General features: G+C 45.3%; 1 protein-coding gene across 1 annotated transcript in view; it reads right to left on the bottom strand.

The window, feature by feature from the left end:
* Positions 1-17,927, bottom strand: part of OPRL1 (opioid related nociceptin receptor 1) — a gene marked incomplete at its 5' end in the record, with an annotated part of 130,024 nt that overhangs the window by 31,384 nt on the left and 80,713 nt on the right. Inside the window, 1 exon segment of the mRNA XM_082271602.1 lies at positions 4,564-4,919. Coding sequence (XP_082127728.1) covers positions 4,564-4,919 — 356 coding nt within the window.

The raw sequence follows: 17,927 nt of genomic DNA on the forward strand, positions 1-17,927 counted from the left end.
GGAGAGGGAAGCAAGAGGGAAAAGGAGAGGGAAGGAGGAGGAAGCAAGGGTGAAAAAGAAGGGGAAGCAAGAGGGAAAAGGAGAGGGAAGGAGGGGGAAGCAAGGGGAGAAAAGGAGAGGTAAGGAGGAGAAAACAAGGGGGGGAAGGAGAGGGAAGAAGGGGGAAGCAAGGGGGTAAAGGAGAGGGAAAAGGAGGGGGAATCGAATGGGAAAATGAGGGGTTCGGGAGCTCACAGAGGACATTACATAGAGGCAGAAAAACACAGTAAGAAACTATTTAATGACAAACAGATTATAGGGCCATTAAGTAGTGAATTTGTATCGATTAGGATAAGGATATGGTTTCACTGTTACTACTGACATACAGCACATGTGAATCTTCCCTTATACTAAAAGGGCTAAAAGGACATTTCTTAGTTTTTGCTCCATCCAGAAGCTGTTGTTTTTCTCCATCCTCAGCTCTAATAGGCAGTCTGTAGTCCGGGGAGTGTACACATTAAATACCCAGTATAGGCTTTAATTAGCCTCTCGCTACAGAATAAAATTGTGTCATTTGTAAAAAAGAAATAAAAAATATGTTATTTTCTTTCTGGCCAACCAACAAAACCACTGATCCGTCCATCCCAAGCTTCATTATATGAGTAATTGCCATCAGCAGAGGTCAGAGCGCACTGTATTGTGTGGGAAACATTCCGCCCTCGGATGGACGTCACCGGAGAACTGGTGGTGAACAAACATCACATATATGATTTCATGTTAAGGACAGAATGCTGATTAGTGTACACAGTCTGATCACTGGGGGAGCAGAGACTGAGGCTTCCTCCTGCCTGCAGCACAGGGATGACATCATCTCAGCCTAAGAAAGGACACCGCTCTGCAGTTCGGGGATGGATTTTTAGTAATAAAAAGTGAAACTTTTTTTTTTTTTTTTATAAAAAACATTCTGTTTCTGTATATCATGACACGCCAGGACGTTTTTCATGCACATTTGTGTGAGCACACTGACAGTTACTCGTACACTAAAATCAGTATTAAACCCAAAACTAAAAATATCATATATTGCAGCTTACCAATCATTAGATGTGGCGGCCGCATTCGTTTTCTATTTTAGTCTTTCTTCCCCTCTGTTTTCAGCTGGTGATCTGGCCAGTAACACACCTCCTGTATTTGAGTGCCCCCACTCTGGATGAATAAGCACAGTGGACACATTTGGACAGCAGCATTGTCAGTTTGGGGGGAGGGGATCCATTTTAAGCACCCCAAATGGCTTGCCTCAACCCTCTCATTGCTACATCTTGCAGAACAGCTTGTTCTGCTTTTCTTGTGTGTAGTTTAAGCTTTGGCCTCAATTCACATTGAATGCGGCCTTGAAATCGCGCAATTTCAAAGCCCCACGACAGTGCGATTCCATCTGCGGCTTGCCGACATCTCTTCAATTTCACCTGCAGCTTGCTGAGATCTGCGGAATTCCATCTACGGCTTGCCGACATCTGTGCGATTTCATCTGCGGCTTGCCGACATCTGCGGAATTTCATCTGCAGCTTGCTGAGATCTGCGGAATTTCATCTGCGGCTTGCCGACATCTGTGCGATTTCATCTGCTGCGGCCTTTCAACATCTGTGTGATTTCATCTGCAGCTTGCCAACATCTGTGCGATTTCATCTGCGGCTTGCTGGCATCTGTGCAATTTTTTTTGCACTGATGCCAATGCAAGTTGCACATAAACTCCCCCCCCATTTATGAGCTTTATGTCCTAGCAAAAATGCCCCCCCCCCCCAAACAAAAATTGAGCACTAATCTGTGGGCTTACTCCTTAATCATAGAATCCCCCCTCACCCCAGTACAAATCCACCCCCCTGCTGAAATCCCCCCTCCCAGAACAAATCTTTGCCCCCCCCCCAGCTTAAATCCTCTCTCTCCCCATATGCCTCCATCACAAGTCAATACCAAAAATAATTTCTGCCTCCAAGAACAAATCCTCTGCCCCTCAAATTTTCCCCTTGAGCACAAATCATCTTCCCTCACTCCAAATCCCCCCATCCCAGCACAAATACCCTTCCCCCACACCCCCCATCCCAGCACAAATCCTACCCCCGAAAACAAATTTCATCTCCTAGCACAAATACCCCCAATCATCCCCACTAGCACAATCCCCCCAACCAAATAAATCCCCTCCTAGCATAAATCCCCTCCCTCTCTACCACATGACCTGTTCTAACACAAACCCCCTAAATTTCCCCTCCCAACACAAATCCCCCCAAATCATCACTCCACAACTTCCCCTCCTAGAACAATTCTTACCCCCTAAGTCCCCTCTCCCAACACAAATCCCCCAAATCATCACTCCCCAACTTTCCCCTTCTAGAACAATTCTTTCCCACTGCCACCCCCAAAATCCCCCCTCTCAACACAAATCTCCCCAAATCATCACTCCCCAAAATTCACCTTCTGGAATATTTCTTACCCCCTGCCACCCCCTAAATCCCCCCTCCCAACACAATTCCCCCCAAATGTTATATAGCAGAAAATAAAAAATATATTTTTCTGTTTATAGCGCAAAAAAAAAAAAAAATCGCAAAGGTGATCAAATACCACCAGAAGAAAGCTCTATTTGTGGGAAAAAAAGTACATCAATTTTATTTGGGTACAGCGTCGCACGTCCGTTAAAGTAACGCAGTGCCGAATCGCAAAATAGGGCCTGGTCAGGAAGGGGGAAAATCTTCCGGTTCAGAAGTGGTTAAGGATGCGGCGATTGGCTTCCCGTAAACCGCAGGTGGTTAACAAAAAAACAAAAAAACAAAAAACAACCTTTAAGGCAATGTCATAATGTGCTTAGTAAGCATTGCCTACTAAACACATTATTATTATTATTATAAACTCACCTTAGAACGAAGCCCTCCAGCACCGCGCTGTCACCACTGAGAGGGCTGATATCTTCCCCTGGTCTTCCTTCCAGTTCATGGCCTTCAGGCTACACGAGTGGCTGGGGGCGCGATAATGTCACTCCCGTGCATGCGCAGGGAGCCGCCATTTACGGCACGGGCTTTGAAGGTCCGGCACTGTAAGCTGGACCTTCAGAGCGCGTGTGCTGGTGATGTCATCGGCTGCATGCAGTGAGAATATCTCCTAAACTGTGCAAGTCTAGGAGATATTCACAGTACCAACAGGTTACAGGTAGGCCTTATTATAGGCCTATCCAGGGGCGTAACTACAGGGGTTGCAGGGGTTGCAATCGCTACCGGGCCCCATGCTCCAGGGGGCCCGGTAGCAAACCAGTGGGTGAACTTCCAGGATCGCAAAGGTCACACTTGCCACCGGACCCTGGCATTGCACCACTGTGGGGAGGCCCCAAGATTGCAGGAAGGGGGCCCACAAGATTGCAGGAAGGGGGCCCACTGCAGAACTTGTAAAAGAATCCTGCTGCGGGACCGTAATAAAAGGCCATGCAACAAGTGTAAAGAGCCCCAGGATTAGTGGGAAGAGCCCTGGGCTTGAAGGTAAGGGCCCCGGCCAGGGGTCTGGGGGGCCCTTCATGGTTTCTTGCATCAGGGCCCTGAAGGTTCTAGTTACGCCTCTGGGCCTATCTGTAGGTACAAGTAGTGTAACAGAGTTTACTACCACTTTAACAACCAGCTATTCTCCACACAGAATTCAAACCAGTCCGAAAATTTGGAATTTGTTAGAAAATTAATAAACGACACAAAACGAAACAAATTCCGAAACTAATCAAAGAAGCGAAATTAGTAACATAACAAATCTATCCAACACTAAACAAAAAAAAATTTCCTTTCTGCACATGTCTATCCTGAAATCGTTAAGCCACTTTGGTCTGTTTAATAACCCTGTGTGCCCCTGTGTATGTGTTTTTAAAAAATAAGCCAATCTTAACCAGTTTTCAGAGCACCGATCGCCGCTCACGTGACCCGCTGGCTCTCTCCTCTCCTCGTCTGACAGCTGCCTGCAGCGGGCAGGGCTGAGAATTCCCCGCTGCAGTCAGTTGGGAGGGGAGGAGGAGGGGAGGAGGAGAGAGGCTGCGGGTCACATGAGCGGCGATCAGCGCTCTGAAAACTGGTAAAGAACTGCTTATTTTTATAAAACACAGACACAGGGGCACACAGGATTATTAAACAGACTGTAGACAGGATATGAAACTTTAAATTAAACTGCAGAGGACAGAGGAGGACTGCGGATGACAGAGGCACATAAACTGACCACGGTGTTAGGGCTCAGCAGCCATGATATACCGTGGTCAGTTTACAGAGGGGAGGGTACAAACTGGCAGGATCAGCCAGGTATTTTAGGTGATAGAAGGGGCCAATGACTGGCGTCGCTTTCATTACATTTTCGAAAAGGGGCAGAGCATGGGTGACCCTAAAATGATGTCCCCCCCCCCCCCCCCCGAAAAAAGTTCTGTGGACACCCATGATCGTTTGGTAGATATGCACCCCCGTGTCTATGCCTATACTTGGAAACATAAATCTCAGCTGATAAACATAACATACAGAAAGACACAAGCATACAGTATATATGGAATAAGTCAAATGTAATAAATTGGCTACTGACCCTCACTGTCCATCTCAGCTGAGCCCATGACCATAACAGGAATACCGATGAAGGAGGCCAGGATCCAGATACAGACGTTGACCACTTTGGCCTTGTGCGGGGTGCGGATGTCCAGCGCCTTCACCGGGTGGCAGATGGCGATGTAGCGATCGACACTCATCATTGTCAGGGTGAAGGTGCTGGTGAACATGTTGTAGTAATCAATGGCGATGGCGATCTTACACAAGGCATTTCCGAAGGGCCAGATCCCCATGATGATGTCGGTACCCTGGAATGGAAGGGTCATCAGGACCAGCGCATCAGCCAGGGCAAGGTTGAAGATGTAGATGTTGGTGGCGGTTTTCATCTTGGTGTATCTGAGGAAAGAATAGGCATCAATAAGTAGAAAATAAAATATTACTAAATAAAAGACAGTTAACCCATTGCACTCTAGATTATGCAGAAAATATGATTTATCCATCACTACAAACACAGGTTATATCACTGAGAATGCAGCCTATCCATTCACTAGAGACCGGTGACATCACTGAGAATGCAGCCTATCCATTCACTAGAGACCGGTGACATCACTGAGAATGCAGCCTATCCATTCACTAGAGACCAGTGACATCATTGAGAATACAGCCTATCCATTCACTAGAGTCCGGTGACATCACGGAGAATACAGCCTATCCATTCACTAGAGTCCGGTGACATCACTGAGAATGCCGCCTATCCATTCACTAAAGATTGGTGACATCACTGAGATTGCAGCCTATCCATTTACTAGAGACCAGTGACATCACTGAGAATACAGCCTATCCATTCACTAGAGACCGATGACATCACTGAGAATGCAGCCTATCAATTCACTAGAGATTGGTGACATCACTGAGAATTCAGCCTATCCATTCACTAGAGACCAGTGGCATCACTGAGAATTCAGCCTATCCTTTCACTAGAGACCAGTGACATCACTGAGAATTCAGCCTATCCATTCACTAGAGACCAATGACATCACTGAGAATGCAGACTATCCATTCCCTGGAGACCAGTGACATCACTGAGAATACAGCCTATCCATTCACTAGAGACCGGTGACATCACTGAGAATGCAGACTATCCATTCCCTGGAGACCAGTGACATCACTGAGAATACAGCCTATCCATTCCCTAGAGACCAGTGACATCACTAAGAATGCAGCCTATCCATTCACTAGGGACCAGTGACCTCACTGAAAATGCAGCCTATCAATTCCCTGGAAACCGGTGACATCACTGAGAATGCAGCCTATCAATTCACTAGAGACCGGTGACATCACTGAGAATGCAGCCTCTCCATTCACTGGAGACCAGTGACATCACTGAGAATGCAGACTATCCATTCCCTAGAGACCAGTGACATCACTGAGAATGCAGACTATCCATTCCCTAGAGACCAGTGACATCACTGAGAATGCAGACTACCCATTCCCTAGAGACCAGTGACATCACTGAGAATACAGCCTATCCATTCACTATAATGATTTTGGGTCAATTTTATTTGCCTTTTATTACCTTTTATAATTTCATGCTTTTGTGTCATTTCAGTATATGTATACTTCCTTTGTTTTACAAGCAAACATTTATCAAGTAACAAAGGACTTCCAGAGCACTATGGGTTAGCTAAAAAAAAAAAAAAAAAACAGCACAGCAGTAGCTATCTCCCTTCAGACAGGTCCCATCTGACTGAAACAAGGGACTGGCCTGGCCTGTCTGATAAGGAAGACATCACTCATATCTTACTGGTGACTCATGCAGCTTGGGCTACTGATCTCTGTAAACGAAACAGGTTACCGTAAGTAAAAAAAACAGACTACAGCTCCATTTTCTGGCTGCATAAAAGACTGCATAATACTCTTTTGCAATATTTCATTGTTATTGTCCAGTATTTATTCCAAAATAAAAGAGAAAAAATATTTTTTTCATGTTTTCTTTAGCCCTGAATATAAGATAAAAATGTATAAAACTACGACATACTCCCTATACATAGGCACGTCTGAAGCCAGCACATTCAGTGCATATAATTTTCTCCTCCGTGGTCAGAAATAGCACAGAACGGCGTTCCTGGTAGGCTGAGCGTACAATATTATACAGTGCCGGGAGCACAGGGAAGCAAAACAACTCGATCAAGGTCAAAGCCAGCCACCTATAAAGCCTTCCAATGTCAACCTTAAACCACAAGACCGCTTATTTACCCCCCTCTCTCTAACAGGATATATAAAATTCATAATTGACCGGCACAGGATGTCTCGTACGCAGATCGCTTTCCCCGAAAAGGTGATACAAGGTAATACAATAGGGAGCGAAAGACACGCAGGAATAGTTATCAGAATATTTAAAGTAGGAGCCAAAACATTAAGCGCGCTGCCAGATCCTTTGCTTTCACTGCGGGATTAGGTTGATCTGCATTGGCAGCGGAGTCTGCCTCCTCTAGATAGCACGCCGCCAGGATTCTGCAGCGAAGCTTTGCATTTGATGAGCTTAGCGTAGCGCAGAGCTACGTCTAGAGAGCGAAGGCTGGCAACTCTGTGGACAGATGTGTGCCTATCGTTGGATTCGGGGCTGGGATCGTTTTCATTTTTGGAAAGGAGAGATAAAGAGCCTTAGATATCAAAGATGTCTGAAATAATTACTGTTGATACCGCCCTAGAGCAACCAACTACATTCAACCTGTCAATCTAAAAAATAAACTCATTTTATAGTTATTCTTCCAGCGAACTACTGGTACAGTGTATTCATTCTGTGGGGCAAAATACGGTGTTTACCTTCTATTTCCTCCACAGGTTGAATGTTATTCATTCATTAAAGATGCTGCACTGTGGCCACTGGATGGAGCTGAGGATCATAAGAAAAAAGGATGATCCTGAGCTCCATCTAGGGTAAGATTTTTAAAATGAAATCCAGGGACAAATATTTTTTTTTTATTGGCAAATGGCACAGGAATGCATAATACACAGAGCGCTGGGCACAGGACTACATAATACACAGTGTGCTGGGCACAGGAGTACATAATACACAGAGCGCTGGGCACAGGACTACATAATACACAGAGCGCTGGGCACAGGACTACATAATACACAGAGCGCTGGGCACAGGACTACATAATATACAGAGTGCTGGGCACAGGAGTACATAATACACAGAGCGCTGGGCACATGACTGCATAATAGACAGAGCGCTGGGCACAGGACTGCATAATACACAGAGTGCTGGGCACAGGACTACATAATACACAGAGCGCTGGGCACAGGACTACATAATACACAGAGCGCTGGGCACAGGACTACATAATACACAGAGCGCTGGGCACAGGACTACATAATACACAGAGTGCTGGGCACAGGAGTACATAATACACAGAGCGCTGGGCACAGGACTGCATAATACACAGAGCACTGGGCACAGGACTACATAATATACAGAGTGCTGGGCACAGGAGTACATAATACACAGAGCGCTGGGTACAGGACTGCATAATACACAGAGCGCTGGGCATAGGACTGCATAATACACAGAGCGCTGGGCACATGACTGCATAATACACAGGGTGCTGGGCACAGGACTGCATAATACACAGAGCGCTGGGTACATGACTGCATAATACACAGAGTGCTGGGCACAGGACTGCATAATACACAGAGCGCTGGGTACATGACCGCATAATACACAGAGTGCTGGGCACAGGAATGCATAATACACAGAGTGCTGGGCACAGGACTACATAATACAAAGAGCGCTGGGCACAGGACTACATAATACACAGAGCGCTGGGCACAGGACTGCATAATAATACACAGAGCGCTGGGCACAGGACTGCATAATACACAGAGCACTGGGCACAGGACTCTGCATAATACACAGAGCGCTGGGCACAGGACTACATAATACACAGAGCGCTGGGTACAGGACTGCATAATACACAGAGCACTGGGTACAGGACTGCATAATATACAGCGCACTGGGCACAGGACTACATAATACACAGAGCACTGAGCACAGGACTCTGCATAATACACAGAGTGCTGGGCACAGGACTACATAATACAGAGAGTGCTGGGCACAGGACTACATAATACACAGAGCACTGGGTTCAGGACTACATAATACACAGGAGGGTGTTAGGCATAGAGTGCAGGGTTCAGAGGTTTGCTATGCACAGAGGACACTTCTGCCCCCACATCCATGGCTCACCTCTGCACCCTTCTCTCACAGATTATCTCTGCAGCCAACTCTTAGCCCTTCCCCCACAACAGCTAAACCTCTCCATTTTTCAATGCAGCTGCACCAGCTCTGACCCCTGCCCCCCCACTGCCCTCACCTGTGTACAAACAGACCCCCCCCCCCCCCATCTACTCATCTCCCGTTCTCAACCCTCTACACAGTCAATTTTTGGCTCTGCAGCAGTGAGATCGTCCAGCAGGGGGCGTCTGCATCTGAGTCACCAGGCTGTTTCCCAGTCAGCATGGGATGCCCTGTCTACATTAATCTGGCCCTGAATCCGGGGACAAAACCGGGGACAGTGTCCTCAATCCAGGGACTGTCCCCAGAAACCGGGGACGCCTGGTCACCCTAATCTAGTGGCCATAATGATCCTCAGCCAGTATGATCTTCAGCACCATCTAGCAGCCATAATGCAGCATGTTCCCAAACCAATTTTTTATAAATAGCATTCAACCTGTAGAGGAAATGGTGATCATTTGATTTTGCCCCACAGAACGAATGGACCAGCAGTTTCACTGGAGGAGTAGCTATGCGATTTTCTTTATTATAAATACACCCCAAGTGTTCTTTTTCCAGGTTTGCTTTTGAGAGGATGTTGTGAAGACAGCTCCTATCTAAAAACACTTTTGATGCCCAAGGGGGTTAAATGTCAGCTTCAGTTAATCTGCTAAATACTCAGCTGAAGTTTATACTGTATGTAAATTCCATAACCTTGGTGCAAACCCTTCTGTTTCCCTAGACTAGGCTGTACTACATCGGAGGATCATGTCTTTTCAGAACTGGTGCCACTGCCCAACCTCCTGCTGCTCTTTGGACTACCTGAGAACATCACCATGTTGACTATGCCCACCCTGAGCTCCCTTGCTCCTTTAAGCCCTACTTGGTACCTCTCAATGATACTTCTGGACTTGTAGAGCAAGTGTGATTTAAACTTTCAGATGGCATGTGGCAACTCAATAAAGAGGCGAAATTGAGAGACAAATGCCTCCTTCAGACCCTGTACCAGTTTTTTTGCTATGAGGAGGAGCCCACTTTAGTTACCTGGCACTCCCTGCCGGCCTCTAGCCAGCCAAAATAAAACAGGAATCAGTTGTTTTTGTTGGCGGCAGAAGGCATCAGGGATTTTGGGTTGGGTTTCTCCATTCTTTAGGACACCACAGCCTATTTCCCTATTACTGGCTACCATAGATCAGCATTGAGGAGATTCCACATTTAGCTGTTAAAAGGTTCCGAAGGACCCCTGTAGCATGTCATGTGTGGCCTTACCACCCAGATAAAACAAGCATCTTAGCCTTTAATAAGCTGGCCATGGACAGTCCAAATTTCCAGCCAAATTAATCAGAATTTGAGCTGTGGGTGACCCCCCAAGCACAACCAGGCTCAACAAAAGTCGAATCAAAGATCAACTGAGTCGGGTGGAAAATTATTAGCCAAACAGAAGCAGATGTGAGGTGCTGGACTCTTCCATCCATTAATCAGGAACTTTTGGTTGGACTTAATGACTTACCGTATATACTCGAGTATAAGTCGACCTGAATATAAGCCGAGGACCCTAATTTTACCACAAAAAAGTGGGAAAACTTATTGACTCGAGTATAAGCCTAGGGTGGGAAATGCAGCAGCTACTGGACCCAACTGGACCACCACGAGACACAAACAGGGGCTGCGGGCATGGTACAGGAGATGGCGCAGGTCATGGTATAGGCATGGCACAGGTCATGGTAAGGGCATGGCACAGGTCATGGCACAGGTGATGGTACAGGCATGGCACAGGTCATGGTACAGGCATGGCACAGGCATTGCACAGGTCATGGTATAGGCATGGCACAGGTCATGGTACAGGAGATGGTATAGGCATAGCACAGGTGATGGTATAGGCATGGCACAGAAGGTACAGGCATGTCACAGTATGTACAGGCATGGCACAGTAGGTATAGGCATGGCACAGTATGTACAGGCATGGCACAGTAGGTATAGGCATGGCACAGTATGTACAGGCATGGCACAGGAGATGCAGTGCTGTGGGCATGGTACAGGAGAAGCATGCCCGCAGCACTGCATTGGGAAATGCAGGGGCTGCGGAGGAGTCTCACTTACCTTTCGGTGAGGCTCCTTCGATTTAAAAATCACACCGCCCGGCGCCAATACGTCACCGTGAATGCGCCGCCGATGCTCGGGAAAGCCCGTACACATTCGGCTATTCCCGGGCATGCGGCACATGCGTTGTTACACGTCGGCGCCGGGCGGCGCCATTTTTAAAAAGACAGTGACTCAAATATAAGCCGAGGGGGGCATTTTCAGCATGAAAAAACATGCTGAAAATCTCGGCTTATACTCGAGTATATAAGGTAATCTTGCCACCAAGCGAGGGCCACCCTAAAGGGCAATGGCTTCCAAGACTGAGAAATCCAAGTTGACAAAGAGAGCACCAGATCTTTGTCCGAAGAGTCTACAATCATTTAATAATCAAAAGGTAGCCAATGCATCCTATAGGAAGCTTTGTTACTCCAAGCCCTGACAAAGGGAGATTGTTGGCTGCCGAAACTCCTTAAAATACATTTTATCTTTCTTTTGTCTTTCATTATCAACGTTAAATGCTTATGAACTCTTAAGATGGAGACCTGGCATTCTTTTTTGTCGAATTAATTTGAATACATTAGCTGACAGTGGAGACTTCTCTATCCATGCTGTTTAGAGTGGATGGGGAAATTGACTGATTTTCAAGAGAAAACCAAGACTTGTACGCCTACTTTTACAGAAACATTGATTAGAGATCTTTATTGTTTTCATTCTTTCCTAAGAAAACTGTGTGCTGTTACCAGACCAGAGGAAGGGGAACTTTTCACTTTATTGCCCTTCATCCAGCAGCATATTCTTACCTTTCATATGCTCCTCCACCACTCCATTCAGCAACCTGGCAGTGAAGGAAAGTCCTTTGTAAGCTACAAGTCGTTGTGAGTGACTGATTGTCCTATCATTGCCACATTGGGTCACATGCTTCTCCATACCTGGAATACTCTGAATGGTTTTCCTAGATCATGAGTGGGGTGCATTGGTGTAATAAAGTGGTGGAACCCCACAGTTTCATTTTCAATGTTGACCAGAGAGTGTCTTCAACCACTTGTCTATCAAGGTACGCCTATAAATAGCATGGTAGACAAGTGGTCAAATATGTTGCAGCTGTGAGCTTGGCACCAGCCTTAAGATTTCCCAGACTCTCCTGTTCCTCGTGGGAAACAGCTCTTACAGTGAGAGCAGAAGGAACTTTAGGAAAATATACAGTATATACACTTTATTACCAAAAGTATTGGGACGCCTGCCTTTGAACTTTAATGGCATCCCAGTCTTAGTCCGTAGGGTTTACTACTGAGTTGCAGCTGTAACAGCTTCAACTCTTCTGGGAAGGCTGTCCACAAGGTTTAATAGTGTGTCTGTGGGAATGTTTGGCTATTCTTCCAGAAGCACATTTTTTAGGTCAGGCACTGATGTTGGATGACAAAGCCTGGCTTGCAGTCTCGGCTCTAATTCATTCCAAAGGTGTTCTATTAGGTTGAGGTCAGGACTCTATGGAGGCAAGTCAAGTTCCTCCACCCCAAACTTGCTCATCCATGTCTTTATGGACCTTGCTTTATGCACTGGTGTGCAGTCACGGTGGAACAGGAAGGGGCCATCCCCAAACTATTCCCACAAAGTTGGGAGCATGAAATTGTCCAAAATGTCTTGGTATTCTGACGCCTTAGGATTTCCCTTCACTGGAAATAAGGAGCCAAGCTCAACCCCTGAAAAACAACCCCACACCATAATCCCCCCTCCACCATATGATTTGGATCAGTGCACAAAGCAAGGTCCATATAAATATATACAGTATATATATATATACAGTGCCTTGCGAAAGTATTCGGCCTCCTTGAACTTTGCAACCTTTTGCCACATTTCAGGCTTCAAACATAAAGATATAAAACTGTAATTTTTTGTGAAGAATCAACAACAAGTGGGACACAATCATGAAGTGGAACGAAATTTATTGGATATTTCAAACATTTTTAACAAATAAAAAACTGAAAAATTGGACGTGCAAAATTATTCAGCCCCCTTAAGTTAATAGTTTGTAGCACCGCCTTTTGCTGCGATTACAGCTGTAAGTCGCTTGGGGTATGTCTCTATCAGTTTTGCACATCGAGAGACTGAAATTTTTTCCCCTTCCTCCTTGCAAAACAGCTCGAGCTCAGTGAGGTTGGATGGAGAGCGTTTGTGAACAGCAGTTTTCAGTTCTTTCCACAGATTCTCGATTGGATTCAGGTCTGGACTTTGACTTGGCCATTCTAACACCTGTTGTATGTTTATTTGTGAACCATTCCATTGTAGATTTTGCTTTATGTTTTGGATCATTGTCTTGTTGGAAGACAACTCTCCGTCCCAGTCTCAGGTCTTTTGCAGACTCCATCAGGTTTTCTTCCAGAATGGTCCTGTATTTGGCTCCATCCATCTTCCCGTCAATTTTAACCATCTTCCCTGTCCCTGCTGAAGAAAAGCAGGCCCAAACCATGATGCTGCCACCACCATGTTTGACAGTGGGGATGGTGTGTTCAGGGTGATGAGCTGTGTTGCTTTTACGCCAAACATAAAGTTTTGCATTATTGCCAAAAAGTTTGATTTTGGTTTCATCTGACCAGAGCACCTTCTTCCACATGTTTGGTGTCTCCCAGGTGGCTTGTGGCAAACTTTAAACGACACTTTTTATGGATATCTTTAAGAAATGGCTTTCTTCTTGCCACTCTTCCATAAAGGCCAGATTTGTGCAGTATACGACTGATTGTTGTCCTATGGACAGAGTCTCCCACCTCAGCTGTAGATCTCTGCAGTTCATCCAGAGTGATCATGGGCCTCTTGGCTGCATCTCTGATCAGTCTTCTCCTTGTATGAGCTGAAAGTTTAGAGGGACGGCCAGGTCTTCGTAGATTTGCAGTGGTCTGATACTCCTTCCATTTCAATATTATCGCTTGCACAGTGCTCCTTGGGATATTTAAAGCTTGGGAAATCTTTTTGTATCCAAATCCGGCTTTAAACTTCTCCACAACAGTATCTCGGACCTGCCTGGTATGTTCCTTGTTCTTCATTATGCTCTCTACGCTTTAAACGGACCTCTGAGACTATCACAGTGCAGGTGCATTTATACAAAGACTTGATTACACACAGGTGGATTCTATTTATCATCATTAGTCATTTAGGTCAACATTGGATCATTCAGAGATCCTCACTGAACTTCTGGAGAGAGTTTGCTGCACTGAAAGCAAAGGGGCTGAATAATTTTGCACACCCAATTTTTCAGTTTTTTTATTTGTTAACAAAGTTTGAAATATCCAATAAATTTTGTTCCACTTCATGATTGTGTCCCACTTGTTGTTGATTCTTCACAAAAAATTACAGTTTTATATCTTTATGTTTGAAGCCTGAAATGTGGCAAAAGGTCCCAAAGTTCAAGGGGGCCGAATACTTTTGCAAGGCACTGTATATATATATATATGTATATATATTTTTTTTGTTTTTCTTTTTTTTTGTGCCACACATGTGAGTTATCACCACAAATGTCAGAGGGAGAGCAATAATTCTAGCACCATAATTCACAGTTAACTCCAAACGAATAAATTGTAATGGCCTTTTAGAGCATTGCCTATGGGGAACTTTGGGTACCAGAGTTTGTTGCGTTTTTACAGGCGTGCGTAATTTTAAGACTTGACATTTTTTAAATCTATTTACTCGACACAACCCCCATCTTTTATATTTTGCCCAAAAATTGGGTAAAATAAATGTTTGATTGCACTAACATTCATTTTAGTGTATTTTCTTTCCTGAAATTATGCATTTGATAAATAGCTGCACAAATATTGTGTGACATAAAAAATTGCAACTACAGTACCACTATTTTATTCTCCAGAGTCTCTGCTTTCAGAAAATATATATCTTTTTTTTTTTTTAATGTTTAATGCAAAAGGTTTAAATATTTCCTTGGTAGGCAAGTGGTTATTGATTAGATCTGTAAACGTGTTCCCTTCTTCACCTAAAGCACATCTCCAAGAAATAAAGAACACGTGACCATCCAGCGATTATCTGAGTTGGCGATTTCAACGGTTATATGGCTCTGCTATGATTTTCTCTGGAGCAGTTTTCACCCCGGGGCTGTGAATTATTGACATGAGGAGGGCTGCGGAAGGGAAGATGGGAGGCAGCGGATCACACCGGCGCGATGATCTTCCCCGCCGAGCGGAACGCCGAACTGACATGTCGGAACACGAACAAGGAGAATACAGAATTCCTGCTGCAGAGCAGTGACACAGCGCCCGGCGAGCTGCAGATGGAAGAATATAAATGTATCATTCTGTGAAAGCACGCCGAATAATAACAAGCAGCTTGACTCACATAAAAGAATGACAGCGACATTCCGAAACGCATGCATTAGGAATAAAGACCAAGTGATATACTCCGGCCACTGAGAGGTATACATGGGGAACAAGAGTCTCTGCTCTGTATTTATTTTGTTGCAGCTTACCAATTTTCAGATGTGATGGCTGCATTTGTTTTCTTATTTTTAGGCTTTCTTTCCTTTATTTTCATCTGGTAATCTGGCCAGCAAGTAACAGAACAAGCTCTCCTGCAGATTTAGCAGATACAGTAAAGGGAAAAAAAACTGTTGCTGTAGTTGCTTATAAGATATTAGCTGGAATTCAGCTTCAATTTGTTAGTGTATTTAAATCTGCTAATATACAGTATCTAACACTCTCCTTCCCCCATGCTGCTGTACAAAGGTGACCCCTGCTCTCCTTCATTCAGAGTGGGGCCGCTCTAATACAAGAGGTGTGTTACTGGTCAGATCACCAGGTGAAATCAGAGGGCGTGGGGGCGTGGGGGGGGGGGGAGCCTTAACCTCCCTGGCGGTATGATTATGTCAGGAATTCTGTACCAAAAGCGGTACAATTTTTTGCATGGAAATTTGGCGTTATGTATTATAGGCCTACAATTCTTAGTAATTACTGACTTAATCCTGACCAAAACAAGAATCTATTAGACATCCCAGATGTGATAAATTTGAAACACAAACGCATGAATTATAATCTAATCAATAATATAATTTTATTATATAATATATAATATACATATATTATATACATATATATATATATATATATATATATATATATATATATATATATATATATATATAAAGGAGGTGATACAATGTAATATATATAATTATTTATATATAATACATTTATATTATATATATATATATATATATATTATATATATACACATATATATATATATATTATATATATAATATATATATACACAATATATAATTTCAGATTACATTGTATCACCTCCTTTTTATGTGTGTGTTTTGTGCAACTTTTGAATTTCCCTCCCACTTCCGCTCCCATGCACCATTGCTGGTGCAGGGAACGGAACCAGGAAGTCATCAGACCGACGGACGAGCGGCGGGGATCTCGGTGGTGATCACAGCAATAGGAGATCATCGCTGGATCGCCGGGAGAAGGTAAGGAACCCCGCTGCAGGCTCTGCACATGTACCCGGAGCGTAACTCGGGGATACCGATAATAGCATGGAAAATCCACCCCGAGTCACGCTCTGGGATACCGCTAAGGGAGTTAAAAAGGGAAAAGGAATGCAGCCACCACATCTAATGATTGGTAAGCTCTAATACATTACAGTTTGGGTTTTGGGTTTACCAGCTTTAAAGCTGAAGTTTGATCTGCTTATATTTTACTACCTTTGGTTCCACCCTTCCTACCTAATCACCACCTTATTTTAGACCCATTGATGTCATCATTGGGGCTCTGTTGTTCTCTATGCCATGCAGGCAGATCATAGCTGGTGGGAGGTGCTGTACAGTTTCCTGAAAACATCACAGCGCCCTGCCTCAGCTCTCCTCTCAAGAGCCCCCAGCTCTGATGCAAGCACACGGGTTTACATTCTCCAGGACTACATGTCCCAATATGCCGAGCACCTGCACGCATGTGCGCACCATAATTCATGGAATTGTTTTCAATCTGAGATCCCGATAAGCACAGGCAGAATAGACAACTCTATAGCCATGAATGGGTCCTGGGGGCATAGTTATGGGTTTCAAGGCACTCCTGGCTCTTTGTCAAGGCTTGACAAAGAGGCAGAAATTCCTTGAAATGCGTAGCCACGTCCACAGAAAGTTCCCAGCAATTGACATCATCCCTTGAGTTCCTCTGGAGTCTCCTCCCAACCAGAAAGTGCTCTGAGCTCCCTATGACTACCCAGCCGATGATAGTGCTGCTTAATCCCTGAACTGGATGCCTATGCCTACCCAGCTGGTGGCAATGCTGCTCAATCCCTGGACTGGGTTCATATGCCTACCCAGCTGGTGGCAGTGCTGCTCAATCCCTGAACTGGATGCCTATGCCTACCCAGCCACTGACAGTGCTGCACAATCCCTGGACTGGGTTCCTATGCCTACCCAGCTGGTGACAGTGCTGCACAATCCCTGGACAGGATGCCTATGCCTACCCAGCCACTGACAGTGCTGCACAATCCCTGGACAGGATGCCTATGCCTAGCCAGCCACTAACAGTGCTGCACAATCCATGGACTTGATGCCTTTACCTATCCAGCCATTGACAGTGCTCCGCAATCTCTGGACTGGGTGCCTATGCCTACGCAGCTGGTGGCAGTGCTGCACAATCCCTGGACTGGATGCATTTACCTACCCAGCCAGTGACAGTACTGCACAATCCCTGGACTGGGTGCCTATGCCTTCTCAGCCGGTGGAGGTACTGCACAATCCCTTGACTGGGTGCTTTTGCCCACCCAGCTGGTGACAGTGCTGCACAATCCCTGGACTGGATGCCTATGCCTACCCAGCCGGTGACAGTGCTGCACAATCCCTGGACTGGGTGCCTATGCCTACCCAGCCAGTAACAGTGCTGCACAATCCCTGGACTGGATGCCTATGCCTACCCAGCCGGTGACAGTGCTGCACAATCCCTGGACTGGGTGCCTATGCCTACCCAGCCAGTAACAGTGCTGCACAATCCCTGGACTAGGTGCCTATGCCTACCCATCCAGTGGCAGTA

Source organism: Pelophylax lessonae (genome assembly GCF_965119305.1).
Source record: "Pelophylax lessonae genome assembly, chromosome: 11".
NCBI classification, from domain to species: Eukaryota; Metazoa; Chordata; class Amphibia; order Anura; family Ranidae; genus Pelophylax; species Pelophylax lessonae.